Source organism: Nyctereutes procyonoides, unplaced genomic scaffold, assembly GCF_905146905.1.
Source record: "Nyctereutes procyonoides isolate TBG_1078 unplaced genomic scaffold, NYPRO_anot_genome, whole genome shotgun sequence".
In the NCBI taxonomy this organism is placed as follows: Eukaryota; Metazoa; Chordata; class Mammalia; order Carnivora; family Canidae; genus Nyctereutes; species Nyctereutes procyonoides.
The window spans coordinates 48,538,323-48,566,312 of NW_026575140.1; the positions used below are offsets into that span (position 1 = coordinate 48,538,323).

General features: G+C 60.1%; 2 protein-coding genes across 2 annotated transcripts in view; one reads left to right on the top strand and one right to left on the bottom strand.

The window, feature by feature from the left end:
• Window positions 1-27,990, top strand: part of SLC5A10 (solute carrier family 5 member 10) — a 56,221-nt gene that overhangs the window by 12,646 nt on the left and 15,585 nt on the right. The window contains exon 9 of the mRNA XM_055304819.1: window positions 3,648-3,783. Within this exon, the coding sequence (XP_055160794.1) occupies window positions 3,648-3,783 (136 nt within the window). The remainder of the gene's footprint in view (window positions 1-3,647; window positions 3,784-27,990) is intronic.
• FAM83G (family with sequence similarity 83 member G) lies at window positions 28-27,986 on the bottom strand. Its single transcript, XM_055304818.1, has 6 exons — window positions 27,901-27,986; window positions 26,764-27,439; window positions 13,691-13,858; window positions 6,283-6,407; window positions 4,283-5,531; window positions 28-565 (listed from the first exon to the last, which is right to left on the bottom strand). The coding sequence occupies exons 2-6, from the start codon at window positions 27,283-27,285 to the stop codon at window positions 158-160; spliced, it is 2,472 nt and encodes an 823-aa protein (XP_055160793.1). The 5' UTR covers window positions 27,286-27,439; window positions 27,901-27,986; the 3' UTR covers window positions 28-157.

Consider the following 27,990-nt stretch of genomic DNA (forward strand, 5'->3'; position numbering starts at 1 on the left):
TGTCGCCATCCACCCCACCTTCCCGCCTTCTGGGGTGGGCTCTGGTCCGGGCGGTCCATCTGCCAATCCCTGGAGCAGCCCCGCAAACACCTGCTTGGTGAGTCTGGGCTGGGGCAGAGGCCACGGACCGCATGGCCCCAGGCCCAGGGACAGGATGCTAGGGGTCCTTGTGGTCCCGGGGGGCCTGAGGCCTCCGTTTAGAATCAGAGGAGGCCCACTGGCCACTGCCCGTCCTGGCCTTGAGGTGCTTCGACTGGGACAGTTTGGAGTACGGGATTCCAAAAGGACTTGGGTGCTCCTCAGGGACTCTACCATCCGCCTGGGGGCTGGCATTTCGGGCCGGCCTTGGGGTCCCAGGATCTGCCAGCGTGCGGGGCATGGGGCCACCCTTGACCTGCCAGGGGTATGGGCTTGCCACGGCGGGGCCCGCTTTCCTGGCCGAGCTCTGGGCGCCGTCAGCAGCAGGGCGGTACCGCAGGGGTCCCGAGGTCCTCATCGGCCGCAGGAAGCCATCTTTATCCCTTGTCCCCGAGACAGGGACTCTGTAGTGGGGGCTCTGCTGGCCCTAGAGGAGAAAGAGCAGAGACAGTGAGGACACCCCAAGCTGGCACGCCTGGCTTTGCCTCTTGGCCTTGCTGCACACCAGCTGGCGGTCCTCGACAGGTTTGTTTCACTACCTCGTGCCTCAGTTTCCCCATGTCATATGGGAATAATCCCGCCTTTTATGGTTACAGTAAGGGAGGTTTCTGCTGTTCCTGCCCCAGCTTCCTCCATCTGTCAATGGGGTTGGCACCTATATCTGGGCCAGGAGTTCGGGTGAGGGCAGGGGCTGGGTCATCTTCTGGAGTCTGACTCTTGTTCTCCCTGAGCCGTGAACACACCAGGGGACCCCAGACAGACCGCCCCCTCCGAGCAGAAGTTCTGCCTGCCCCAGAAGGCCGGGGGCAGCTCTAGGAAGCACTCTGTGAGGCAAGACACAGCCATCCTGCCTCTGGACCTGCACCCCCAAGGGCCCCACCACCACGGAATGGAGGAGAGCCTTCCCTGTGAGATAGGCCCAGCAGGTAGAACTGGGATCTGCACCCAGAACTGAGTGATGTCCCCCATGGCCATGGCTCCCGCCCAGCGAGCAAAGTGCTCAGTGGGCTCAGCCCTGGCCCAGGGAGGAGGATCGTCTCTGGGCTGTGTCAGTGGGGAGTAATCCAGGTTAGGAGGCTTCAGGAACCCTGAGAGGCTGGGCCTCAGTTTCCCCAGCTATAACATGATGCTCCAAGATTGCTGTCTCCCATGTGGGTCTCTAGGGCACAGATGAGCTGACAGCAGGTGTCTGCCCAGCATCTCGGGAGAGCGGAGCACTCACCCATGCCCCTCCTCTCCAGGACACCTCTCTTTTCCCCACTCAGCATGGGCCTGGTGTGGCACAGGCATTTCGAGGCGGGATGTCAATCAGGAGAGTTTCCCATGAAGGCCAAGTGAGTCAGCACACCGCCTGGCCTCAAGATCAGGGCTGGCTGGGCCCTACTGCCTGGATAGGAAGGTCACACAAGGAGGCCAAGGCAGGCCCCGGCTGACCCCAAGGTGGTCCTGACTACCACCAACATTGGGGCCCCACAGCCTGGCCACAGCCTTACTTCCCTGTCGTCTTCTCGCTCAGGGTCTGCCCGGGGGACGGCCAGGTCCTGGCCCAGCACCCTCACAACGTGGGTGCCTTTGCACCGGATCCTGTGTGTGCCTGGTCCTACTCTGCCCCTCCCTGGTCTCGGTGGCCCTGTCAGAAACGCGGGGAGGCACACGGGCCAGGAGGCCTTCTGGGGTCCTGCCCTCTCCAGCAGCATACCTTCTGGCACCTGCTGCTGCTCCATGTCACAGGGAGTCTCCCTCTTAGGAGGTGAAAGCACCTGCATCAATCACACAGTGGGCACGGTGTTGTGACCACCAGGCCAGCTCAGGACTTTCCCAAAGAGTGGCACTCAGGGAACTCGTAAGCAGCCAAGCATGGGTTTGGCCATCTACACGGCAGCAAGCCCGCGGGTCAGTGGTAGTATCCCAGTTTGCAGATGAGGACCCAGGGGCTCGGGGAGGTTAAGTGGCTGAGCACGAGGAGTGAGTGCCAGCTCTGGCTAAGCCTGTGCTCAGAGGTGCTGGGGATGTGGTAGCCCGCTGACCCCGCAGGGAAGGTCCCGGCCTCGCTGCTTGATGCTTGCTCTGCCGGGGCAGTGAGCCTCAGCTCCTCCAGCTGCAGAATGGGGTGACAGCAGCTTCCCCCACTGCCTCCTAGAACGGGCCACCGTGAGTATTGAATGAAATAGTGGGATTTGATGCATGGGGTTTTAGGAAAATGCTTTTTCTCTCTCATGAAGAGTGCAGGGCTCTTGCAACCACAGGATATCTGAGGGGAAGGGTCTACAGAGAGCTGTATCTAACCCACTCACTGCCCAGACAGGGACACTGAGGCCCAAGGTGAGGCAGGGACTTGTCCCAAGTCAGAGGCAGCTGCTGGAGAAGCAGGAGTGAAGCCAGCATGTCCTGCACACTCAGGACCCCCACTTCAGCACCCTGTTCCACCAGGAGCTGAGTCTCAGAGGAAATGCTGGGAATTATCCATTCAACTAGCATGTTTGGAAAATAAGTGAAAAATCATAGATTCTCACTCCTGAACTGCAGGTGGTGATTTACAGCGCAGAACACCTGGGGCACCTGGGTGGCTCAGTGGTTGAGCATCTGCCTTCGGCTCAGGGCGTGATCCCAGGATCACTTCTGGGATCGAGTCCTGCATCGGGCTCCCCCCATAGGGAGCTTGCTTCTCCCTCTGCCTGTGTCTCTGCCTCTCTCTCTGTGTGTCTCATGAATAAATAAATAAAATTTTAAAAATAAAGTTTTAAAAATAAATAAATTGCAAAACACCCAATGAAAAATACTTAAACGTAACGGTTATAGACTGTACAACCCTGTAAACATACTGAAACCACTGAATCGTATGGTTTACATGAATGTATCTCTATAAAGCTGTTCAAAGTTACGCTTAAAAAAAAAACACAACGGAAAATCACTTCAGAGCTGGGAGGGATCTCAGAGATGCCATTGCTTCCAATGATTGGTTCTGTCCCTCTTCCCGTCCTGCAGATCTGGAAACTGAGGCCCAGTCAGGATTTGCCTAGGGCTACATGCGGAGCGGCGCTGGGGCAGCTCCTAGCATCCCTCCACTGCCTGACCACAAGCTCCCCCAAACCCCAGGGTTTAAAGCTCCAGACCTCGGCCAGGGATGTAACATTGGTGTCAGTGTGTGCTCCTGGCACATGCAAGAGTGTGCAGCCACTCTCACGGGGCGCAGGAGATGGGGGTGAGGGGTCCCAGGTCCCGTCCCACCAGGGTGGCCTCCGGCCCTGACAAGTGCCAGTGTGTCAGGCCAGGCAGGATCATGCCTTCCCTCCTCAACAGACACATGAGGAGACAGTCTGAGCCCCTGGAACAGCATGATCTTGCTTCTGGTGGGAATGCTGTCGGGGATCAGGCTGCCATTGCCTCCGGCAGCCCGAGGGCTAGCAGGACAGCACCCTCTCTCTTGCCACCCCGAGCACAGCACGGAGAAACCCCAGCCCAGGTGCTCCTGAGGGGGCCTGGGGCTCACCCCCTTCTCACGCCCCCAGGTCATCGTGCAGCGCTCGCTGTCCGCCAGGGACCTGAACCACGCCAAGGCAGGCTCCATCCTGGCCAGCTACCTCAAGATGCTGCCCATGGGCCTGATCATCATGCCAGGCATGATCAGCCGTGCGCTCTTCCCAGGTAGGACGGCCACGGGGCTGGGCCGAGGCTGCAGGGCGCCCACACTTCTGTGTCCTTGACCTACAGCAGTCACTAGGAGGAGAGGCAAAGCACAAATGTGGGCTGTTTCCTGGTCCAGGGGAGAAGGGAGGACAATGGTCCCCAGGGCCATAATCAAAGGGACTGGCATGGTAGTGGCTTGACATAAAAGGTCCAGACGAGGACCACTTGCTGCCATGTGACCTTGGGGGGCGTACAGGGCCATGTCTGTGCTGTCGGCAAACAGGGAGTGAACCACCCGACGGCAGGGCAGAGTCGACTCCCTGAAACTCGAGCGTCGGAAATTTCTGTATTTTAAGTACGTTTCCTCTCAGCTCCCAGCAGCCGGCTTCGGTTGCCCTTATGGGGTGCTGGGGCGGTGGGTCCCAGTGTTGGTAAGGACTAGTCACACGGCCCTGGGTGGTTGCTACCTACCCCCTGCCCTGGTGGGGACCCCTCGTGTGCAAGGACCCCCACTCACCTGTGTCTCCTTGTCCATGGAATGCGGAGCCTGTGTCCTCCTCGGTGTAGCTGCCTCTTCTCTCTCCCGACCTGGGGCCCACGGCAAACCACCCAGGGGTCCACCAAAGGTCCCTCGGGTCATGTGGGGAGCACTCAGCTGTCGGCGGGGGGTCTGGGCTGGCCCGTTGGCTACCTTCTCTGAGTGGCGCCTCTGGAGAGGAACCGAGCGCCCCCTCACCTCAAAATACTCGTCTGACACAGAAGAGGAGGCCGCCGAGGGCCGCTGGGGGCCAGGGCCGTGGCCAGAGCTGCCTGAGAGGCTGTCCTGGTCACTGAGGGTCACATAGTCATCATCATCTTCATCCTCCTCCCCATCTAGCCCGTTGGGGATCGCTGTTCCCTGGCCACCAGGGTCATCCTGGGTCATCAAAGACAGCTGCCTCTGGAGTGGGGCATGGCCTGAGCTCTGTGTCCGGGCGGGTGCGTGGTCTGTCCCATTCTGGGGCATCTTCTCTGCTGGGGTCTCCAGGGCCCAGTCAACACCGCCGTTGTCCTGGGCAAGTAGGTCTGCCACAGGGACCGTCCGGGGCTTGGGCACGGGGGGCTGTGGCTCGGGGTCCCCCTGGGAAAGGCCATTCTCAGCCAGGGCCCCGTCCTGGGGGGTACTGGGCCCGGGGGCGGGGCTGCAGTCCTGGCTTTGCCTCCACAGTTGGGTGCCAGCCTGGGATGTGTCTCGGATCTTGATGCGGTTCATCTGGCTGGGCTGGGGGTTCCAGATGTTCGGGTCAATGATATTGATGTAGCCCAGGATGTCACTGCCGGGCTCCGGGTCCGGCTCCACCCACGTGGGCAGGTATTCGAACATGTTGGCTCGTTCCAGGTGGAGCAGCCCAGGGTGGACGGGCGGGGGTGCCTCCGGGAGGTCTCCGGGCCGCTCAGCCAGTGCAGCGCCCCGCAGCCCAGGGGGCTTCTTCACCTCCTGCTTCTCAGAGGAGGTCTTGGCGATTTCGTCGGCGCTCTTGGCCTTGACCAGCGCGTACTTGGGGTTGACTAGCTTCTTGGCTACGGTGCCTGAGGGCACCAGCGGTACCACGGAGGGCAGCACGACGGGGTCTGGCTCTGGCTCCTTCTCCATGGGGATGCCCTTGAGGCTGACGCCATGGGACATGAGGTACAGCTCCTGGAACTGCCGGTCAAACATCTCCACCACCTGGCCGGATAGCACGGAGATCACGTTCCGGTCCGTCCTTGCAGCCGACCACGTGAAGCTGCAGCACAGAGAGACAGGGTGGCCTGGTCAGGCACACGGGGGACAGTTTCCTCCCTCCAGCCTTGGGTCCCCGGTCTAGGGAGTCCTCCCCAGCCACTGCGCACTCACAGGCCGGGGCTCATCGGACTGGTGATGGGGGCCTGGATGGAAACAAGTGAGCAGGGGCAGAGAAGAGCACGAGCCTTGGGGTCAGACCTGAGCCCGGGATGAGTCGCTTGTGCTGGGGCTGCCCCCACCTGTGTAACACAGCACAATGTGGCACTTCTCTGGGCTGTGCAAGCACCCTGTAAGGCCGGTTGCAGAATGCCTGGTACAGCCCTGCTGTCCTCCAGCACCCAGGCGGCAGGTGCTGGCACCAGTGGCTTTGCTGCGTGGATGGGCATGGCTAGGAACAGCCCCCACCCTGCTGGCCCCCATACAGCGGGGTTTGTGGAGCTGGGCTACGGCCATCCTGGCCCATCCTGGAGGCGGCTCTCTGAGTGACCGCCCTGTGTGCCTGGCCCACACCCACGTCCAGGCCAGTGACACCACTGGCTGGAACACCAGTCTTAAGGACAAAAGCTCTCCCCTGCCTGCTTCTGGAGATAGGCTGGCAGTGTGCGGGTGTGCCCCAGCCCTGCTTACACCTTAGCAGTTTGGGGACCAATGAACCGGAATAACCAGGATGTCATAAGGCAGGATTAAGGGCAGAAACCATCTGGGAACAGGAGCCACCTCTGTCCCCAGCCCCCAGAAAGTTCGAGAGTCACCTGTAGGAGCCACAGATGGCCCGGTCTCCATCCACGAACATGAACTTCTGGGCCAGGGCCCCCTTGAACTTGGTAGCTGACCGTGTGAAGAACTCTGTTCCCCCACTGCTCCGCACCCTGAGATTCTGTGTTGGGGGACAGGAGGCACAATTACATGTTGGCGGGGCTGGGGGTGGGCAGCAACCTCCGCCTGGGGCTCAGGAAGGGCTTCGGGGGGTTGGAGGGTTGGATGGGGAAGGACAAAGCAGTAAGCCCTGGAGAAAGGGGTGGTGAATGTGGGGACCACAGGGTCTGGCCCAAAGTGGAAAGTGGTGGGAAGACAGAAGGGGTGGGGCCAGCGACAAAGGGCGTGGCCTGCAGGGTGTCCACAGAGCAGACATGGGCAGGACAAGACCTGTGGGGCCAGGCCAGCACGGGACAAGCTGCTGCAGGGTCTTGAGCGGAAGGGGCATGCAGACGCATTTTAGCAAAATCCCACAGGGTCTGTGCGGCCGGGGAGGAGGGAGGCCTGCCTTCAGGCTTTCCCAGGGCAAGTAATCGGCCGGGCCTCTCTCCCAGTCTTCCCTACACGGCTGTCTCACTGTCCCTGCTGAGCCCCACTCACTGAGGACAGGGCTCCCAGCAAACTCCCCTACTTCCTGACAGGCCGCTCACTACCTGCTATGCACTCCTCACTGGGCTTGCACTGTGGCTCAGAGCCAGTTGGAGAGGCCCCCAGGGACAATGGGAAGGGGAACTAAGACCCAGAGGGAGGAGATGGAGTCTCCCAGGTGTCAGGAGCCGACCGGCCCACCCCTACCTCAGGTCCGAGCCGGGTAGCTCCTGCCTTTCTCTGGACCCCGGCCACGGAAGGGCCCTTCCTCCCTCCCCGGTGTGTGCTCTGTGGGGTACTGCAGGGCTGAGTGCTGGCTTCCCTTCCACCAGGAGGACTGGTGTCAGGCTGGAAATTTCATTTTGCACCCAAACCCCAGTGGGTCTGACACCTGCCCAGGGACGAGTCACTCCCTCCAAAAGGGATCCGTGCCAACTTCAAGCACGGGGCTGTTACCCCTTCTGTGCCTCCCATCACCCTCGCCCATTCACTGGGTTATTAAATGCCCACCTGTTCACGCACTCCTTGACCCCTGCCAAGACCCCAGCAGCAGACCAAGAGGGCTGTGACAAGGACCCCACGCTGGAGGTAGGGGAGGAGGCAGATGAGTAAGAACTATAGGTCTGGGGGGCTGGGGCAGGCTCCCGGAGGCGGCGGACATCTGGAAGACGAGGATGAGTGGGTCGGGTGGGAAGAGGGTGCAGCATTCCAAATACAGGAACACAAAGGCCTGGCAACAAGAACAGCATCTAGGACCTGCGAGGACTTTGCAGGAGGAGGGTGGGTGACAGAGCCTGCAGAGTGGGCTGGGCCACATACCGAAGAAAGACCCTACACCTGCTTAAGGGCCTGGCTCGGGCCTGGGGGCAGCAGGGAGCCAAGAAGGGATTCAGGGCAGGAAGTGACCGGGTTAGAGCTGCCCGTAAGAACAGTCCTGGCATCCAGCAGGGGGGGGTGCATGAAGTGAACAGGGAGCAGGAGGTGGATAGGGAGGGGGCTTCTGTGGGTGAGGGAGTGCATGGCCTGAGTCAGGGCAGGGGTAACGGGGAGAAGGGAATGGGTGGGTCTGAGAGGGCCAGAGCCTACCCTCCACTCGGGCCCCAGCCCAAGGGCGCTCCTTTGTCTGTTCCTTCTGTGAAGGTCCCAGACACTCTCAGCCAGGCAACCCCGGGGCAGTCACCAGACATTATGGGGCGGGCATGGATGCCCACCTGGCTGTGTGGGGAGCAATCATTTGTTGCCGGGCCGAGCCCAGGAGGTGGATAAACCTCTGCTCCCAGGGCTGGCTCCCCTGCCGCCCCCCCCCCCCCCCCCCCCCCCCCCCCCGGCTGCCTGTCTCTACACTGCCAGCTCAGCAGGAAGCTGGCCATGACCCAGGACAATTAGTGCTCGTGACTTTGTACCCAACACCGAGCATGCTCGAGTGGAACAAAGATCCTGGAGGTGGTTTGAGGCCTTCCCCTGTCACTGGGGCCCGACCACAGCCCAGCTCTGTGGCTTCTATGGGCTCCTGGCCCAGAGCTCTGCATGCTGGGGCCATAGGCCTCTCTGTGGGCTAGAAGAGCTGCCAGCTCTCACCAGCATCTGCCCCCGTCCACCCCAAAGCCTGTCCCCATGAAGGGCTCCGGTCACCACCTGTATCTCAGAGTGACTCAACTCCATGTAACAGGCAGCCTTGGCTCCGCCAGATTTGCTGTGTGACTACGAGCAGGTCTCTAGCCCTCTCTGGGCTTTAATCATCCTGTCCATATGCTGTGGCCTCAGACTCTAAGACCATCCAACCCTGGGGCCAGCAGAGGGTGGGGGCTCGTGGCAGCACCCCAGCCTGTTTGTTCCTGGGTGGGCCCCGCCCCATGGGGCCTGGCCCCGATGAGGTAACGTCTCAGGAGTCAGGGCTCAGGTGAGCAGAGGTAGAGGATCCCACAAAGCCGCATTGTCTCTGAGCCCTGCGGCACCCCCAGCAGAGCATGTAGCAGGCAGGGTGGAACACAGCCAGGCTGGCCCAAGTGGGGCGTCTGGGGTAAGTCCCTGGACCCTGTGGACTCTCAATTTCCTCGGGCATGAAAGATAGGCAGGGAGGCCCTGAGAGGACATCCGGGGAGGATGGCTGGGCAGTGCTCCATCCGCTCCTAGAGTAGCTTTTCTCCTGACCACATAGAGGGCACAGCGGATGGCCACTAGGCCATGGCAGTGCCCTGCCTGCACCCCCACTGGGGCTCTTATGCTCACAAAGAAGAACCTGAACCTGTCCCAAGCTGGCCAGGGCCCCCCACTGGGGCAGAGTGGGTCACTGAGCTCTGGTCATACATGGTTCTAGTCCTAGCACCAAATGGATGCCAGCTGAGCCTCCTTGGGCCTCGGTTTTCTTACCTGGGAAATGGGCCTATGCAGCCTTCTGCTTCAGGGCTGCTGTGAGGACTAACCAGAGCCAGGATACGAGTGGGTAAGGGCCGGCAAGGTGCCCTGCACTCTGGGTGCTCCATGAATGAGGTGACAAAGGACGTGACAGCACATGCAGTGTGACAGGGATGGATGGGATCTCTTCTGCTCGGGAACCAAGAGGGGATTGACACAGAGGACCTGGAAATACCTAGTGTGTCATGGCTCAGGCCCAGGGAGGTCAGGACTGTCAGCCAGATGTGGGAGGGGGAGCGACTGGCCCGCAGTCTCCCAGCCCATGGGGTCTCGCCCCCAGCTGTACCATGGTGGCTCTCTGCAGGGGCCTGAGGGGGAGTGGGGAGGCCCAGAGATGCACCCCGATTGGGCCTGGCTGGTGACAGTGAGATCAGGCCAGCTACCCTGGCTGCAGGGGACACAGAGCCCATATCCGGTGTTTGGGGCACCCAGCCAGCCTCTGCTCTCTTCCAAAGGACCCGTTTCACCCCCTGTAACCGGGGAGTGGGAGCAACACCGGGGAGTGGGAGCAACACCGGGGAGTGGGAGCCTCGGCACTGCTGACATTCTGGGCCAGGTGGTACCCTGTGGTGGGGCCTGACCCGTACACTGCACCCCACATTTTTAACGGCGTCCTTGCCTTCTATACACTGGACACAAACAGTAGCCTCCCAGTCACAACCATTAAAAAAAGCCTCCGGACGTTGACAAATGGCCCGGGCCAGGGAGACCCTGCTTGGTCGAGAAGCGCTGCCCCATGCCCTGAGTCCATCACAGAGCCAGGCCAGGATCAGAGAAGGCAGGACAGCAGCAGGGGAAGCCGTGGGCACTGGAAGGGGGCCAAGGCTGGCCTGGCCAGCGTGTAACCGGAGCCACAGGCTGAACCCCTGCATCCTCACCATCGTGGCTATGGTGGCTGGAGTTTCCTTGTTCATCAGAAACAGGTCCAGCCCTAGCCCAAGTGGCCGCTGGTTTTTCCAGTTTGGCAGCACAAAGTCTACCTTTTCAGATCAGCCAGGCATCTTGCTGCTCCGGTCCTGTCTCAGCGATGAGGCTCAAGGCCTGGCCTAGCCTTCCCCTGCTCCCCCTGCCTCTGGGGCATCCATCAGTACTGAGTCTCAACCCAAATGTGCCTGGGTCACCCGGTGTAGCATTGTGTGGGGACAAGAGGGCTGGCTCCTTTTCTCTGGGCCTATTCTCTGCTTGGAACATGGGGCACTCATTCCCACACTCCCTGCCTGAAGGAGTCAGGGGCCAGCTGAGCCAGCAGGCTGGGGTGCTGGGGGCGACTGGAACCCTCACACCCGGAAGGGGGACTGGGGCATGGCCTTCACCCCACCTAGAAAGCAGGAGTTGGCTTGGGCCAAGCACCACAGCAGCTGTCTGCAGAATGTGCTCGGTGAGCTCAGAGGTCAGGAGGCATGAGGCTGGGGTAGGGGTGGTTGATGACCCCAAGGTGAGGGGGTGAGGGTGGCCTCTAGCCCAAACACACTTTGAAGGGGAAGGGGAGCCCCTTGGCTCTTAGATAAGCACAGAGGTCTCACGAAGAAGGCTCACTAAGTTCCTTACTGAGTGCCCTGCCCCCACATGGCTTCCTTTTACCCTTTGGAGCAGCCTTGTCAAACACATGGTGGAAATTCCCATTTTTCAGAAAGGAAATTGAGCCCCAAAAAGATTCAGTATCTCGGCTCAGGGTCCTAGTGCAGGCAGCAGAGCTAGGGCTCAGGCTGGGCTCAACCTTGTGGTCACAAGGATGACCCCACCAGGCACAGCCTGTACCCCGGGGCCCGTGTGAGCTGAGGGCAGGTCACTGCAGAGCTGGGCAGGGGCGGCGGGTGGCCGAGGGCGGGCCCAGGGATTACCGGCAGAGGAAGTGCTCCTGAGACAGGTCCGGGCCCAGCTGGCCCGCGGGCAGGGAGGCAGGCCGGGCAGGCAGGCCCTCAACAAGGTGACACTTGGCCAGGGCCAGGCGCACAGGCGCCTCTGGCCACCTGCCTGGGCTGTGGAGGGGGCGGGCTCAACAGCAAGAATGGGGAGGTCAGGGTCATCCACTCTTTCCCACGAAGGTGCCCGCCCCTGGGCAACGTCAGGGCAGCCCCTGCACCGCCCCCAGAGCAGGGCAGACTGTGCCAGGGACCCCTGGTCTGAGCTGCGCCGCCCATGCTTCGGGCTATGCGCTCATCTCAAGCTGAAGTGGGGGGGGGGCGGGGGAGGCCTCGCCACACCCTCCCCTGCCCCGGGCCTGGGGTTTATAATTTCTTGTTATTGCCAGCAGCCGCGTAACTCCCCTGGGCGCACAGAGCGCTTTTACAACCATTGTCTCCTGTAATTTAATCCTCCGACAGCCTATGAGGCATCATTATGGCCACGAGGCGCTGGAGGCTCGGACAGGTGGAGCCACGTGCCCAAGTCCCACCGTGGTCGGCCCGGGGAGCCCCGTGGGCAGCCTCGGCCAGGCCGTCGGGCACCAGGCACCTCTGCCCTCCTCGTCTGTGCCAACTTCCCCTCAGTGGCTGTTAGTTTCAGCTGCTGACTTGGCGGGATGCCTTTGGGCAAGTCCCAGCCTCCCCTGGCCCGAGTCTCCCATCTGCCCCGTGGGAGCCTAGGCCGGGTGGCCTCCAGCCCCTCCAAAGCTGCAGGGCTTCACACTGGGGAGCAGAGGGCAGGGTGGGAGGGCTGAGGGGCAGGAGCCAGCCCCCCGGGGAGGGAGCCGGGCAGCCCAGGAGCCACTTTCTCAGCCCAATCCTGCCTGCCTCCAGCTGCCCCAGAGCTCCAAAAGCTCTGAGCAGACCTCCCCCTGAGTCTTCCCTACTGAGAAGAGGCAGCCAACAGGGGCGAGGCCAGTCCTGTGTTTAGATCCCACTCAGCATGGACAAGCCCATCTCCTGCTTCTTCCTCCTGCACCAGGAACACATGGGTGCTGAGCCAAGTGACATGTATGAAGCACCCACCGGCTTTGTGGCCAGGGTGCAATGGGGTGGGCCAGGGGTTCTCTGATCTGCTGCCCACGGGGCAGAGGCTTTTGCAGTCACCTTTCAAACGACGCCTTGTCCACACTCTGGACCTCTCCAGCATGAGCTGTCTGCCCCGGGAGTCTATTCCCGGTGCTAATTACATGGCGGGCAGCGCGGCGGGTGAGTGTGGGGCTTGGGGTCAACCCACCAGGGAGACCACATGAAAATGTCCCAACAGCCACAGACTCACCGCCCGGAGAGCTCATACCCACTTAAAAGGACTCAGCTGGGATGGGTGGGCACACCTGACAAATACTGACAAATTACAAGCGCAGGAACCCAGCCCCTTGTTAACTAGCCTGGCGTCGCCCCTTCTATGTTCAGATCACAGGCCAGAAGCCCACGGAAATCTGACCTGTCAGAGGTTGGGGCTCAGCCAGGGAGCTCTGGTGCTGGCCCCCATGCCCCTTATGCTTAACTTACTGGCAGTGAATAACACCTGGACAAGAGCCTCAATTTCCTTATTTCCAAGATGGGGACAACTGCCCTATCCCACTGGGTCATCATGTGGAGTAAAGAATCATGTAAAGTCCCTAGGATGGGGCCGACCCCAGCCAAGTGCTGTGAAAATATTTGCTGCTGTCATGCATACTGATCTGTACTCTCTGGGGAGCGTCCTGCACACAGCAGGTGGCAAGTCATAGCTGAGTGGAAGGAGGGCTCCTCCTGCCCCCCAACAAGGGATCCAATGCAAGGTCTCAGAGTGGAAAAGCCCAGCCACAGTGGCCTCTCTGCCCCTCTGGGTGGACCAATGAGATCCTGGAGCCCAGGGACAGGAAGTGATGGGCTCAAGGACACGCAGCAAAGCGGCTCTAGGAACCCAGGCTCATCCCGATCCCTCCACCTCTGCTCCATGGTGTCCTTCCCTAGAAAGCCCTTTTTGCTCTCCATCCTCAAATTTATTTCAACTCTGCAGTCCTCAAGGAAGGCTTCCCTGACCTCAGCCCAAGGAAGCTGCCTGCCTCTGTCAGAGCCAGATCCTAAACCCTAAACGTCCTGGGTGGACGTCCTACAGAGACAGATTCCAGCTAAGCCCCCAAAATAACTTCCTGGGAGTCAGAGCCCTCCAGGTAGGATGGGAGCTGCTGGAGCCAGGGTGGTGAGCACCCCATCACTGGAGGAGTGCAAGCAAAGACAGGTAATCAATGTGGCATATGGGCTGCTTTGAAATAACATGTGATACAGCACCTGTGGAGGCCCCAGCACTGCATCAGCCCTTAGCCAATGTTTGTCTTATCTCTGCCTGCCGGAGGCAGTGTCCTGTCCCTCTGGGCGGTCAGGCAGGGGTCAGGTGATCACCTGGCAGGAGGCCCTAGGATTACTGAAACTCTCTGTGCCCTACACAAGGCTCCATCCCTAAAAGAGAGGTGCTCCAGGTGTTTGTGGACTGACCAACCAGCCAGCTCACCTTGAGGTGCCCCAGATGCATGCGGGCCCGCTCACACATGTGCAGGAAGTACTTGACGTTACTCTCGTCCACGATGATGTACACGGCGACCTTCCTCTTGAAGCCGGCATCCAGCAGGTCCTTGAAGATGTCCACATCGGTGAACATGTCCATGACCACGGCGATCACCTGTAAGCGGGAAGAGAGCAGAGCTGTCGGGTGGCGCGGCAGTAGGGACAGATGCTGCAGCAGGACACGCAGGCCTCCCACACCCACCACTGTCTCTGGGCGCCCCCTGCTAGCCCTGCTCCCCCTGCCTCAGCACTGGGACTGGGAAGCAGTGGGCTGGGGGCTTCTCTGGTCCCGAAGTTCTAGGGTGCACTCAGCATGTAGGATACAAGGTTCTAAATAGGTGAAACAGCCTGGAACAGTGGGAATGGAGCAGCAGTCATCGTGCCCGCTGTCTCTGTAATACAAGACCACAGAAAACAAAGCCCAGTATCCTGGCCAACGAGGCCTGTGGTGTGGAGGGAAGAGACCGTGCCGTGGAACCAGGGACGGTCTGCATCCTGAGGCCTGGAGCGTGTGGGGCTGGCCCCCAGGGCAGCCTGCCTTCCTGTAGGCACCAGGGCTCCGCACAGCAGTGCCCTGTTTCAGCTCCTTCCTGGGTTGCCTTCCTGAACCACAGCAGCCCACACCATCCCTGGTGCCTGCCACACTGGGATGCCGAGTTGAACCAGATGTGTCAACAGCCGGAAAGAGGCAGCAGCTGGCACAGCCGTTCATGAAGCCACTTGTGTGTCCCTGGGCTGCTGTGGACTTTGGCAGGCTTTCCGCCACCACCTCTTCTGTCTCTCTGAACGGAGCCCAAACCAGCATATGTTCTTCCTATTACGTGACATCTGTCCCCACAGCCGCTGTCCTCCAGCCTCCTGGACCTGGCTCAGGGTGGGGCCCCAGAGGTCAGAGTGCATCTGCCCCAAGCCCTAGCCCAGCGTGGGCAGTGACAGGCCCCAGGCCTGGCAGGCCTGAGTCAAAGCACAAGGACTGAAGAGGCATCAGGAGAGAACAGGGTGGTTGGGATGAGCTCACCTGCCTTGCTCACCTTGACAGCAGCAGATGTTTGGGACCACTGGGGCTCAGTGACCATCTTAGGCCCTCTCTTGTCCTCCCCCGCCCCCGTCCTATGGGGCAGCAATGGGGAGCACATGGGACCAGGGTCTGATGCTGACAACCAACGCAGACATCCAGCCCCTCCAAACATTTGAGACTGGCGCCACTGCCCTGTCCAGGGCCTGAGGACCTTCTGAAGAAGACTTAAGAAGCTGAGGACTAGGCCATACAATGAGCTGGGAATGGTCAGGCTAGAGCCTACCCAGGCCAGCTAGGGAGCCAAGTACACCCCCACACCCACCCCCACCATGAGGGCAGCCTGACAGGCTCCCCTCACTGGGACCTGTAGGCACAGGGTGAAGGACAGGCAGCCTGGGGCCTGCTGGGGATGAGTCTGCACGCTGTAGTGAGCTCAACCCTGCTGGCCCCCGCAGGCCCATCTGGGCTCCTCCTTGCCCTGCCCTGCCCTGGACACCATCTGTGTGAACCCGAGCAAGACACCCAGCTTTCTCTGGTACAATGGGTAGTGTAGCCACAGGACCAGCCGGGCTCCGGGAGGCAGGGGCCCAGGATTGACACCGTACTCTGGGAGACAACCGCTTGCTGGCTTTGAGTCTCCAAAGGGCTGTTTCAGGTGGGGCAGGGGGAGCGGGTACAGTCTATGAGAGCCAGGGCCAGCAGGGGGAAGCTGACAGAGGCAGACGTTGGTGCCACTTGAGGAGGTGCTTTCTGACCCCAAGTGAGGCAGAGGTCTTGATAGGGAGTGAGCTCCCCATCCCAGGAGGTGTTTAAGGAAAGGCCAGAGACTGCTTGGCAAGGAGGTGGATGAGGGGGCAGATGAGCCAAAAGGACAGCTGGGTAGGCTCGCACAGCCTTTGATTTCACCCGTTGAGTGTGAGGAGATCCTGAGGTGGGAGGGGTGGAAGCAGGGCCTTCCTTGCTGGGGACTCCACAGCCCCAGAGTCAGCCCGGGGATCCCCTTGCATAAGGCTCTCCTGGAGGCAAACAGCTTCATGTGCCACCCTGGGAAGGGCACAGCCGACACGTTCCTCCCTGGAGCAGACATCACATCACCTCTTGCTTCCTTGTCACCGCTGCCCCCGACCAGATTGGTCAGGCCTGCTTCCAGAACCGGCCTGCCATGGCAGATGGGGACTTGCCCTGGGCCTGGGCTGGGGGACGTGCCCCAGCAGAACCCAATGTGTCCTTCCCCACATCGCCCTCTGGCAGGTAGGGTAGTGGATCCAGGGATCATCTGTCATTGGGCTGATCTGTTAGGGCCCGCCCCCCCCCCCCCCAGTGGATCCCTCATGGGGTCCTGGGGCCGAGCGCCGGTTCTTACCAGCACTGGGTTAGGTTCCAGGGGCGGTCAAAGGAGAGCTTGTCACAGGTGATGCTGGGAGCGAGGAGAGGGGACGATGGAGGGGAGGCTGGGATCTGGAGACGGTCCTTGGCCCATGTGTACAGGGAATGCGCTGGGGAGAGGTGGGTGGCCTGGGTTCTAGCCCTGAAGCTCGAGCCTCATGACCACAGGAACCAGTGTGTCCACATGAGCAGCTGGACCAACTGCCAGGTGCCAGGGGGCGGGGGTGGCAGGCACATGTACATCCTGTATTCCAGGCCTGGCGTCACTGGGGAACTGATGGGGCAGTGCCAGCCCCACAACACAGAACCTACCCAGATCGCACAGACCAGCTCCCAAGGGAAGGAAGGTCCCCAGGCCTACCCGTGTGTCTTACTGATGGGAAAGGCCTTCCCTGAAGATGCGGGCACAGAACCAGGAGCAGCCAAATACCCATGCCAACCCTCCTGTTCCCAGCGCCCAGGGGCAGCACGCTGGGGGCAGCAGGAGGATGGCTGTGCCCACATAGGGGGCCAGCCACACAGTATAGACATGGATGAGCCTGGAGCAGAGGGAAACACGGCACTGGTGTAGGAACTGGGCTTGAGTGTGCTCTATACCCAATGACCCCACGTCTCTTGGGGGTGCAGTGACGTGCAAGCTCCCAAAATATGTTTGTCCCATGATTCCCCACACCCCCTCTTCTCATGCCTTCCCCAATCCAACAGATCCCATTCTGCCCCTCTCTCTGGCCTCCTGGCATCCCACCAACCTCCTGATGGTTTCGGAATTCCTGAAATATCCTTGGGAAGGGTGGACACCCACCCCCATGTCAGAGACGCAGACAGTGGGGCCCGGAGGAGGATGAGATGGGCTCCAGGTCCCACCTTGAACCAGTGGGATTGTGGACATGGGTCTCTGGCATAGGCCTCCCACATCCTGCCCTGAGCACTTCCATCACCCAGGCGGCTACTGGGGGGACTTGAACAAGGCGGGCAGTGTCTGACCCACAAAAGAGCAGCCTTCCCCCAACCGTGGCTGCAGTCTCCAACAGACACAGCCTGAAGCCTCATTAAACCTACTACTGGTGCTGCTGGCATGGGCGGGGGTGCAGGTGTATCTACCCCCCATCCTCCCTGGGGCCGCCACAGCAGTCTGAGCCCCTGGATGAGGGTAGAGTGGACCCAGAGTTGGAGCTCTGGGCTGCAAGCCAGGGGAGAGCCATGTTTCTCTCTGGGTCTGTCTCCTCATCTGTAAAATAAGGAAGGTGGATGGGAGGCCCAAGGTTGGACCTGCCAAGGGATCCCTGACTCCCTGGGCCCTGCCTGGATGCCCTGACTGGCTGGTCTGGGCCAGCTAGAGCATCTTGCTGTGCCCACCACTGCCTCACCCCCGCTCTGCACTACCCACATGGGACTCCCAATGCCTTAGTAGGTTGACACCCAGCCTACAGCTCCCAGCACCCCTAGGGCTGTCTCTTAGATTCGCTGTGACCACAGAATCCACTCCTGGAGCATAAGTGTGCTCACCGGACCAGTGGGTAGAACAGGCCCGTGAAAGTGCTGGGTGAAGAAGGACGGGGTGAGATGGCCCAGGGGTTCCACATGCAGCTGGAGGACCGCTGGCCATGGGCCCAGCCTCAGTGGCCATATCTCTCCCCAGGGGGCCCTGACCCTGCTGATTCGTCCCTGAAACGCCTAGCCTGGAGCCACACACGCTCATCTCTTGCCAGGCCTCCTTCCTCTCCTCCTCTATGCTGACAATTCCTACCATACTTCAAAGCCCAATTTAAATACCACTCCTAGCTCCTCTCTAGCTCCTCTCAGCCATCTGGGCAGGTATCATTTCTGCATGACACAACAACCTACCAAGTGGCGTGCTGTCTCCTGAAGGTCTGGACTCTGAGAGCCAGGCCAGGGTCCAGCAGGTTCCTAGTGGGAGCTCCAGCTGTAATACCTGCTCCACCCTCCCTGGCCACAGAGATGCGTGGAGGAGGCTCAGAGAGAGGTGGCCCTGGTTTCTCCCCTCAAAGTGTCCCAGAACAGATGAGGGAGACAGACACACCCCACCCACCCTGAAAACCAAAAGCAGCCACAGACACAGGGCACAAGCACACAAGTCCCTGGCCCTCCACGGGCATTGTTTCACCACCTGGAAAGTGTAGGAGATGAAGAGGACCCCAGTGCTCTGGGTCTGTCACTCTAAAGCTCTGGTGGACACCCAGATGATGGAAGCATGGGCTCCAGACTGTTCTGGGAAGACGTGTGACCTTGGGCAAGAGCCTTAGTCTCCTGGGGGATGGGGGCAGTAATAATGCACACCTGTACAGCTGTTGACGGGAAGAGTGAATTAGTATAGGCACAGAGCCGGCTCAGGGCCCGAGGGCCTGTGCTCAGCAGGTGCCGCTTTTCCTGCCTCTTCGTCACACCAACTGGAGTCTTGACCCACCAGACCCACAGCACCCTCCACAGTGGACAGGCCAGGAATCATCACTCACCATCCCCACTCCCCTCCTGCTGGAAGGCTGGTGCCACCTGGTAACTCATGGGGATGACACAGAGAATGGTATAGACCATTCTAAGTTTTGGAACAATAGCCATAACATCCTGGATTCGACTTCCACTTCCAGTCACAGCAGAATAACAGAGCCTATACTAACCTTCCTGCCTTAATAATTGAAAAAAACAAAAAACACACACAGAGGCAAAAATCTATGAAACTGGGCCAACAGGATTGCAGCGAATACAGTGATCCTTGAGAGAAGGGGAACAGTTGAGATCAGCCCTAGGATTGCCTCAGCCACCTCTGGACTGCAGAATGGGGAAGGGCCCCTGCTGGGGTTCAGCGGCCTCCCTGAGTCTCCCGGAGTCGAGGAGACAGGGTGTGCTCACAGCACAGCAGCCAGAATTTTTCAAACGGAATACTGGAGAAGAGAGGGCTGCAGAGAGTGAACACCTGTAGACACCTACACAGGGCGTCCCCTTGACCCTTCAGCTGGTGACCAAGCATCACATGCATGGAGGAAACCACCCAGGCTGGGACAAAACTGCTGGAAAAAAGGGCAGCTGGAATGGACACCAGTGCTCAGGCAGAACCAGGAATGATTTACATCTCCCCACCCCCCCTGACTAGAGTGCAGGCCCATTTAAAACTCAGGGCATTTAGGAGAGTCCTCGGAGGAGTATTACCTGAATAGTGGGCAAATAAGCCCTAGGAGAGGCACCAACAATTTTTTTCTGTAAAGGCCACATGGTAAAGACTTCAGGCTTTGCAAACCATATGTCTCTGACACCCTTGACTCTGCTGTAATAATAGGTGGTCCATAGTCCAACCCTTACCCTGGACTAAATCTGCTCTGGTCTCACCTAATAAAACTTTAAAAAACACGAAGTTGAATCTCAAAATGTAAAACTAGTCAACATTTAAGATGAAGAATACACTGGATGGGATGAATAACAGATTAGACAACACAGAAGAAAAAATGTGTGGACTTGAAGACATACCAGTAGAACTATCCAAAATGACCCATGGAAAGGGACTGAAAAAGCAGGATCGGCTCAAAGCAGCAATGAACTGGGGGTCCAGTTAGAAGGTCTAGGATACACAGAACTGGAGTCTCAAGAGGTTTCGAGGTGGAGAAAGGGTGGGCAAGACAGAAAAATGTTTGAAGAAAATAATGTCCATGATTTTTCCCCATTTGAAGAAAACTATCCATCCACAGTCAGAGAAGTTCAGTGAGTTCCAAGCAGAAGAGACAGGAAGAAAAACTCACTAAAGCACATCATAATCACATCATTTAAAGCCCAGGATAAAAAGAAAATCTGAAAAGAAGCCAGAGGGAATAAGACCATTACATAATGAGGAACGAAAATAAACCGACTTCTCCACAGAATCATCGCAAACCAGGATTAAGGAGATTAAAAGGCCGAGAAGGTTCTCCAGGTACTAGGGAGGATTCCTGGGAGCCCCTGGCCCCACCGTGGGTGGCGTTCTCCTTACTCTGGCACTCTCCAAACCAGTTTGCCCATCTGGCTCCAAAGCCTGTCACCGAGGGAAAAGCCTGGTCCTGCCTCTTAGGGAGCAAGTCCATGTCTGTCATGACACCTGCTGACCCAAACCAGGGACAGGATAACCAGGCCAGCTTTCTGACACTCACACAGGTGTCCCTTTTCCGGGGATTAAGGGAAGGCAGCAATGACTACTCCCATTTTCCAGGGAGGGAGTCCTTGTCCCAGAGCCACACAGTCGGCTGGTATCAGAGGCCTCCTGTCCAGGGCTCTTCCCCTGGCAGGGGATCCTGTGTACACTCTAGCTGACTCCACCTGCTGCCCTGCAGAGCCCACTCTGAGTCCTAGAGCAACTCCTGAGCATCAGCTCTGCCCGGGTGGTAAAGTCCCAGGGCCTCCTGGCTCTGCCACTCCTTCCTTGGGTGGCCCATGGCACAGTTCTTCCACTCTAGAAGCTTTAGCTGCTCTTCTCGGTAACATGGGGGGATGCAGTGGGTAGCCTGAGTCTCTCCCTCTGACATGCATTAACCATGGCGCCTTCCCCGCCCTCTGGACTATTAAAACATAAGCCTCATTAAGGCCAATTAAAGGAGGCTGGGGCCTCCCAAGTGTCAAATGGCTGCAGCAGGATGGGTTGAAGAGGCACATACTGGTCACACCCAGAGCCCTCTGTCCAGGGACCCGGCCCAGCCCAGCCCAGCCCAGCAGCGTGGGCCCTGCCCTGAGTCTCCAGCCTTCCCCAGATACACATCACCACGGCTCAGGAATGCTGCAGAGTAAAGAGGCCGTCAGCTGACCCGGGCTGTGCCTGGGGATGAGTGGACAGGCCCCGCCCCCTTCCCACCAGCACCCAAGGGGCCTCAGAGTCCTGCGAATTTCCAGGCCTGTAGGCATAATGTCTAGCCAACCAGACCCCCACAAAGTCATCAGTGAGTGGCACAAGCTGAGGATTTTCAACTTGGAAAATCTCAGACTTGTTAATTCAAAAGCCTCAAGTTCTCCAGGATCCAAGAGTCACAGATGCTGTGGTGTCATTGAGCATCCTAATCCCGCAGGAGGATGGCCTGGAAAGAACTTGCCCAAGGTCACACAGCAAGCCAGGGAGGGCCTGAGGCCCCTGGGCCACCTGAAGGCCACTCCTCTCTACTGCTTTCCACCAAGCCCCTGCTTGAACTCCCCCAGGATGGGGAGCTCACCACTTCTCAACCCAGACTATTCCCAGAGAGAGGCTGTAAGGAGAGGGGATGATGCGGGCAGAGAAGAGAGAACCAGCATTTACGAAATGCCAGCTCTGTGCCAGACACCGCACTGCACTCTGCATGACTCTGAGGCATGACAGAGACGTCACCGTGGCAATGAGGAGGCAGGAACAGAGGGTCAGAGGGGCAAAGTGGCTATCCTGAGGCGGCCAGTGAGGTAACAGCAGAGCTGAGGTTTGAGGGTGGGTCTGCATGGTACAGAAGCCCCTCTTCCCACGGCCCCACATGGCATTTAGCCTGGGAAGACACCTAAGCCCAGCGATCACTCGGAGGCCACGAAGGGCGCTAGTACAGCCCACGCAGGCCAGCACCTGCCAGGACACAGGGCAGGGTCCTGGCGTGGAGAGGCGCCCAGCCCCGCACTCAGCACCCTCCGATCACTCAGTAGCTCGTGGGCACTCACAACTATTACTGTTCCAAGGCAAGTGCCCAATTCCAATTTTGCAGATGAAGAAACTGAGGCCCAAGGTCACACAACAAGGGGATGGCTGAGCCATTGGGGAGCCAGGGGACTGAGAGCACTGGCCCCTCAGGATGAGCCTGTTGAACCCGGGAGACCAGGGCTCTGCAGAGCACCACACAGGCCTGCCACATGAGAGACCTTCATGTGAAGGCCAGCAGGCCCCTGGCCCACTGTCGGTGCCCTGACCTCAGTACCCTCACCTGTCATCAAGGTGACAGGCCCCACCTTGCAGGGTCAGGGAAGGAGGGCTGTGCCAGCACCAGCGGGAGTGAGGCTGCCTGCCCAGCGCTGCCTCCTTCCTGGCAGAGCTGCTCCTGGCTCTCCTCAAACTCTCAATTAAGATGCAAACACCGTTGGGTAGGAAGCCTTTGGAGAAAATGGAGCTGACACCTGGGATTATGTTATCAGATCGCTCCCCACCTGGCAGGCGACAGGGCCCTGGGCCTGGGCTGGGAACTGCTGGAATGGGCAGGAGGCAACTCCCTGCTTCGTGGCATGAGCCTGGGCCTGGCCCGGCTGCTGCTCTGTCTGGGCTCCTGCTGCACCTGGGAACAGCGCAGTGGGCCCTAGGAACATAGGGACCACTATGTCCTTGTGGCCCCTGGAGACGCTGAAGCTATCCTGGTGCCACCAAGCTCTGGGGAAACGAGAGCCCTCCCTCGTGCTCCAGAGGGAGCTGCAGGGGTCTCAGGTCCGGTGGCCGTGTTCTCCTGGCCCAGTGCGGTCATACTTCTACCCACCCCACCCCCCCACCCCAGGGAGATCCCGGTGTTTGCAAGCCTGAGGGGGACAAGGAGCCTCATGAAAGGGCTTTTACTGTCCTGAGTCAGGCTGGAGCCAGCAGCAGGGCGCCAGTGCTCCCATTAGGGGCAGGGCTCCGAGTACAGCCAAGATGCTGCTTCCCCTGGGACACGGGGCTCCGAGCCCGAAGACCGGGGTTCTGGGCACAGCTCTTCCAGAACACCTGCGCTCTCTGAGCCTCGGGCTCGTCGTCAGCACCGAGGAGCCAACACCTCCTTGATGGAGTCGCTGGGAGGGTCAGAGCGCAGCCAAAGTGCCCGCTCAGCACCTGGCATACAGCTGGCACTTAATGAACGCCTCATTAAGCTGCTTTTATTCTCCGTGAGCCGAGCCGTGAGCCAGCGCTTCAGCGTGTGAAGGCAGGGGGCTGACAGAAAAGACTGCAGGGTTAATCAGGCAGCATGAAACCCGGTTCCAGTCTCTTCCTGCTGTGTAGCCCTAGGCGAGAAACTGAACTTCTCTGGGTGTCTGTTCCCAAGCCCTGGCCTGGCAGGCCCGAGGAGTGGGTTCTAGTCCAGCCTTCCACACTCGTTCTCCCTCGTGCTCCCTCAGTGTTTACAGGGCTCAGCCCTGCCCCTGGGGTCTTCTCCGGACCGCCTCGGGTGGGATCCCCTGCACCCACATCGTGAAGGGGGAGCACTCCCTCCTCAGCCCCCCTCCGGGACCCAGCCCAGCCTCACCCCTCTCTCAGAGGCTGTAGTGGAGCGAGGCTGGGGCTCATCCCTCCTGGGCATGATGCTACAGGCCCGGCCTCTGGTATGCAGCTGGAACCCCGAAGCAGGTTTTTTCCCCAGGTAAATCACTGGTACTGGGGGTGGGGGGTAGGGGAGGGGCAGGCAAATGACCTTCCATCTCAGAGTCTGGGGCCGGAAGACACCTCACAGAGCACAAGCTGCCTACGTGGGACTGGTATGGTTAGACCCAGGCCCCTCTGCTCTCTCGTCCCAGCAGTGTCCAGAATCGCAGGGCAACAGGGCGCCAGAGCTGAAGGGACCCTCAGCAGTCTTTAAGGTCTGTACCCATTGTACAGATGAAACGAATGAGGCTCAGAGGAGAGCCGGGGCTTGTCCCGGGTCCCACAGCGGTGGGATCACGGCCCACTAGTTTTGTTCTAGCCTCTGGGGGAAGCAGGGAGTTCAGAAGCCCTGCTGGGAACACAGCCACTCCCCAGTGGCCCGCTGGGGCGGGCTGAGTGTGTGCTGCGTCACTTCCCTGCCCCAGGGTCTGCCTGCCCTGCTGACAGGCCAGGCTGGGGAGGTGGCGGGCTGGGTCGCCCTGAGTCAGCACCAGCAGCCCCAGCCCAGGTGTCCTGCTGGGCAGGGGGTCAGCATGGGGCCAGGCGGCAGGACAGTGGGCTCCCCATCTCAGGGCTGGGGAGGGGGAGGGTTCTCCCCACATTGCTGTTGTGGGGGGCGTGCAGATGAAGATGCGGGGGCGAAGGGAAAGAGGTGATTCATGGGGAGAGATAAGGCAGGGAGAGCTCCCAGTGGCGGTGGCGGTGGTGGCGGTGGTGGCGGGCGGGCCACGCAAAGCACCTCGTCAGCATCCGTCAGCATCCGTCAGCGGCACAGCCCAGCGCTGGAGCCTGGGAAGCAGCAGGAGCGGGCAGACGGGAGGGTTGCAAGTGGCACGGGTGAGCTGCCCCTCCCTGCCCTGCCTGTCACTGTGCTCTGTCGAGGCCAGGATGGGCAGGGGACCCATCCTGGAGTCTGAGGACAACACAGGCCTGTCCCCACCCTCCACCCAAAAACTAGCTAAGTGACAATGGCAGGGACTAACCAGTTGGGTCTCAGTTTCTACATCTGAAAAATGGGCAGATCCGACTACCTGAAATTATAAAGTGCCTCGCACTCAAAAACCGGGAGCTATAGTCATTACTGCCCGCCCACACACACGGCATGCTGGCCTCAGGTCCCTGGATGGATGGGACTGGGAAGCACAAAGGATGGAAAGCAGAGGCATGGCTCCCCATGGTGCTGTGGGGTATGAACAAGTCCCTACCCTCCCTGCGTCCGTGCTCTCATCTGGAAGACCCCAGACCCTCCTGCTTGGTCTGGGAGGCTCTCTGCTGTTGGAGAGCAGCGGACAGTCTCAGCAGTGGGGCCCCATTCTCAGTGGGACCAGCCGATGGTGGTACCCCACAGACCATGGTTCAAACCCAAGGTGGACATCCCCCTGGCCATATCACCTTAGAGAGGTGATGCCAATAACCTGGTGGGGCTTTCATGGGGAGCAAATGAAGTTACGGGGGCTTGTGGGCCTGCGTGGGGTGGCTGGGTCTCAGCCCTGGCCATGGGAATGTGAGGAGAAGGCCCTGGTGCCCAGCCTGGCCCCAGGTGCTCCTATCGGGCCCCATCACTGAGCCAGGCCATCAGTCTTCCTGTCTGGGGGAGATTAGACTCTGGCTGTTGTTCCCATGCCAAGCACAGATCTGGTGTCTGCTTCCTTTCTACTCCCAGTGGGGAAGAGAGGTGTGGTGGAGAGGGAGCCCTGGCACAGCAGGTCAAGCCCCACCCTGGGCCTCAGTTTCCCCATTTTTAAAAAGGGGTCCATGGGATCCCAACAGGCCCTTCCAGAGGACTGGGTTCCACAGTCTCAAGTCAGGCACAAGGTCAGCAGCACCTGCCTACCCCAAGGCAGGTGTGGGGCAGGTTATTCAGCCCAAGAGCTCTGAAGGCCCCATCCCCCTCCCCCTTTCCCTCCTCTTCCTGCAACTCTTCCTCACTCCCGTCACCTGATTCCATCTTCACAACAGCCAAAGACGTAGCTTCCATCCTCGCCACCTCCACTTTACACACCCGAAACCCGAAGCCTCAAAGCTGCCTGGGATCAGGCTGAGAGCCAGGCTCTGAGACACAGGCTATCTGACTCCGCCAGCCCCCTTGGGGAACAGGGACTCTACCTTTCTAGAAACCTAACCCATGGCCACCTTGTCAGCTCCTGACCCAGTTCTGGTTTCTCTGAACCAAGAGCTTGCCCAGGCTCTATCAGCCCGGATGGTCCCCAAAACCAGCGTTTTGGGCTTGTGCGATTTGCTGGCCCGCTCTGGGCCTGGTGAAGGAAGGATTAGACTCTGCTAGAAATAACTTCACCAGAACACACATTGCTAATCGCTCACCATCCTCTACGGAGCTCAGACCTGGCCTCAGAATCTTTCTCAACACAGCTCTCCTGGGCAGGCTTTATCAAACATTTCGGGATGTGCTTTGAAACCACGAAAAAGGACAGCTCATGGCCCGGCTCTACAAGTGGTGAGCAGCCCTTCTCGGGATGTGTGTCAGTGTGTCAGCTGAGAATGACTTCCCACACCAGGGATACCACACATCGAGGCAGGGATCGAGAAGAAGCAATGCTCCAGGTCCCTCCACTGGCAAAATTCAACCCCGGTAGATAACTCTCAGCTGACTTCGCTCTGCTTCCACCCAGGGACCATCCCCAGCCCCAACCTCCCAGCCTGGAAAGATCCTGCCATTGGAAAAGCTCACAGAGAGGCTCAGAGAGGGTGAGCAAGTCACTCTCAGTTGCCCAGCACAGCCAGGAAAAAGACACCTTTGAACTCGACCTCCAGGCCAGCCTCAGATGGACCCAAGCCACTTTTTTGCCTCCGTAACTCCTGCACCACTTCAGACTGTCTCCACCACCCGGGAAAGAGCAACAGCAGAGGTTCACGGTGTGTGTGAGAGCTTCCTACTTCTCAGGTGTGAATCAGAGCCATCTCAACGGACACTGAGAGAAAAGCCCGAGATCCCTCCCTGCCCCACCCCATCACAGCACTTTCTTCTGAGGAACCTGCTTCCCAGGTCTGGGGAAATCAGAACTTGAACACCCCCCCCCAAATAATGTACAAAGGCCCTTTGAGATGAGGCAGCCCACCATCACCTGCCAGAAGACCTGGGCACCCTAACCCCGTGCAGAGAAACTGAGGACCCCAAGAGAGCAAGGGGGAAGGCAGCCAGGGAGGCAGCCAAGGGAACCACAGAGGACAGTGTTGGGGTTTCCGAATCGGTGCTGTGAGTGAGCAGACACCGCGGTGACAGAGATGCTGGGGGCCGGCTCAGGCCCCTGGGCCAGCTCTCCGTCCGGGGACCCCCTCCCAGCAGCTGGCTCACCTTCTGGGCCTGGCTGATCATCTTCCGCACCACCTCCTTGATGTGAGCCTGCCCATCGATGGGGGGCTGCATGTAGACACTGGCCCGGGTGACCCCACGGTAGGCAATGGTGTCGGGCCAGCCCAGGTCCAGCTGTGGGATGGATCGGTCGGACTTCTGGGGCCAGTACTCCAGAGAGGGCGGCGGCTCAGCCTGGGTGGCGTCCCCACCTGCCCTGCTGGCCTCCTCGCTGTCACCAACGCCATCGTCCTCAGGGCCCCGCGACGGGACGTCGCCCCTCAGGTCCTCAGAGCCTGGGTCGTACACCTCAATGGTCTCCAGGATGCGCTTGAGTTCCAGCTCCGATAGGAAATCCCGAATGTTCTCCCGCTTGAGCACCTCGTAGAAAGCCTCCCTGCCGCGCGCCACCAGGGCCTCCAGGGCCAGCCGCTGCTCCTCGCTGTAGAAGAACTCGGGCTTGGACTCACTGGAGCGCCAGTTGACGTGGCTGTCGTCCAGACACTGCACCTGGGAGAAGGCCATGTTGCCACTGCCCCGACGCCTGTGCCTGTGCCTGTGCCTGGGCCGGGTGGGGGGGCGGCAGGGCGCTCCGCAAGGTCAGGCTCCCGACTCCCCGACTCCGGCGCGGCGCTCGCTGGGCTCCAGCAGCGGCCTGGCAGCTCTGCCCATAGGGAGCCTGCGGGAGAGCCCAAGTGAACGCAGAGGTCAGGTCAGGGTGCAGGCGGGACCGGGGAGGGGCGACAGGGCGACAGGGCGGGGGTGGGGTGGCAGTGGGCGAGACGGCGGGGCGGGACCCACGCCTGGGCGCGGTGCGCCTCTATCAGTAGGGGCCGAGGGACCCACGTCCCAGAGGGGCTGTGGAGCTGCCTAAAAAGTCCCAGGCAACGTCTGGGAGGAACCAGGGCAGGCGGGAAACTTCCCAGAAGTTTCCAAGAGGGGGAGGCCGGGACAACACGGGTGGCCTTTGGCCCGGCTCAGCGGCGCCCCGCATTCCGACGGCTTCGCGGAAGGGAGCGGGGTCTTAAAATCTGCGGGGGCCACGGCCGCAACCCGGGGGGCCTGCCGGGAGGAGGGAGGCTCGGGGCGGCGCCGCCCTGGGGGCCCGGGATCCGGGGCCGCGGGCCGGGACTCGCTTACCGGGCGGGCGCGGGGCAGAGCCGGCAAGGAGGGGCGCGCGCGGGCGGAGCGGTGCGCACCGGCGGCGGCGGCCGGGTGACTAATGCGCCC

Excerpts from the sequence above, each read along its gene's own strand:
- FAM83G (XM_055304818.1), bottom strand. The coding sequence starts at position 27,285 with ATGGCCTTCTCCCAGGTGCAGTGTCTGGACGACAGCCACGTCAACTGG. Across the intron at positions 5,532-6,282 it reads GCCATCTGTGGCTCCTACAG|CTTCACGTGGTCGGCTGCAA; the intron begins GTGACTCTCGAA and ends TCTGTGCTGCAG. Across the intron at positions 566-4,282 it reads CCATGGACAAGGAGACACAG|GGCCAGCAGAGCCCCCACTA; the intron begins GTGAGTGGGGGT and ends TTTCTCCTCTAG.